This window comes from Penaeus monodon, chromosome 29, assembly GCF_015228065.2.
Source record: "Penaeus monodon isolate SGIC_2016 chromosome 29, NSTDA_Pmon_1, whole genome shotgun sequence".
In the NCBI taxonomy this organism is placed as follows: Eukaryota; Metazoa; Arthropoda; class Malacostraca; order Decapoda; family Penaeidae; genus Penaeus; species Penaeus monodon.
The window spans coordinates 10,836,198-10,836,474 of record NC_051414.1 but is presented as its reverse complement, the minus strand read 5'-3'; the positions used below and the strand labels follow the sequence as shown (position 1 = coordinate 10,836,474).

Sequence of the window (277 nt, the reverse complement as noted above, 5' to 3'; positions counted from 1 at the left end):
GGCCAGCCCGTGATCTGCCCCTCTCCCCCGCAGGTGTCAGGAGTGGGCGTCCTCGTGCTTCTGGCCGCGGCGACGGGCGGACCAGGCGGTGTGTGGGCGCTGTGGGGCGGCGAGGAGGGCATGTGCGGGCGCCACAGGTCCTTCCCCGACGCCCAGAGTGACGTCTATATCACAGGTCAGGAAGGACGTCTGTTCATCGCAACATCAAAAGTTCTTTCAGATGCTAAAGATATTGAAAACTGTTTCTGATATGTTCTGCGCAGTATATACATACGTA

The 277-nt window shown here is 58.8% G+C and overlaps 1 protein-coding gene across 1 annotated transcript in view; it reads left to right on the top strand.

The window, feature by feature from the left end:
* Positions 1-277, top strand: part of LOC119591731 — a 16,593-nt gene that overhangs the window by 8,878 nt on the left and 7,438 nt on the right. Inside the window, exon 3 of the mRNA XM_037940482.1 lies at positions 34-175. Within this exon, the coding sequence (XP_037796410.1) occupies positions 34-175 (142 nt within the window). The remainder of the gene's footprint in view (positions 1-33; positions 176-277) is intronic.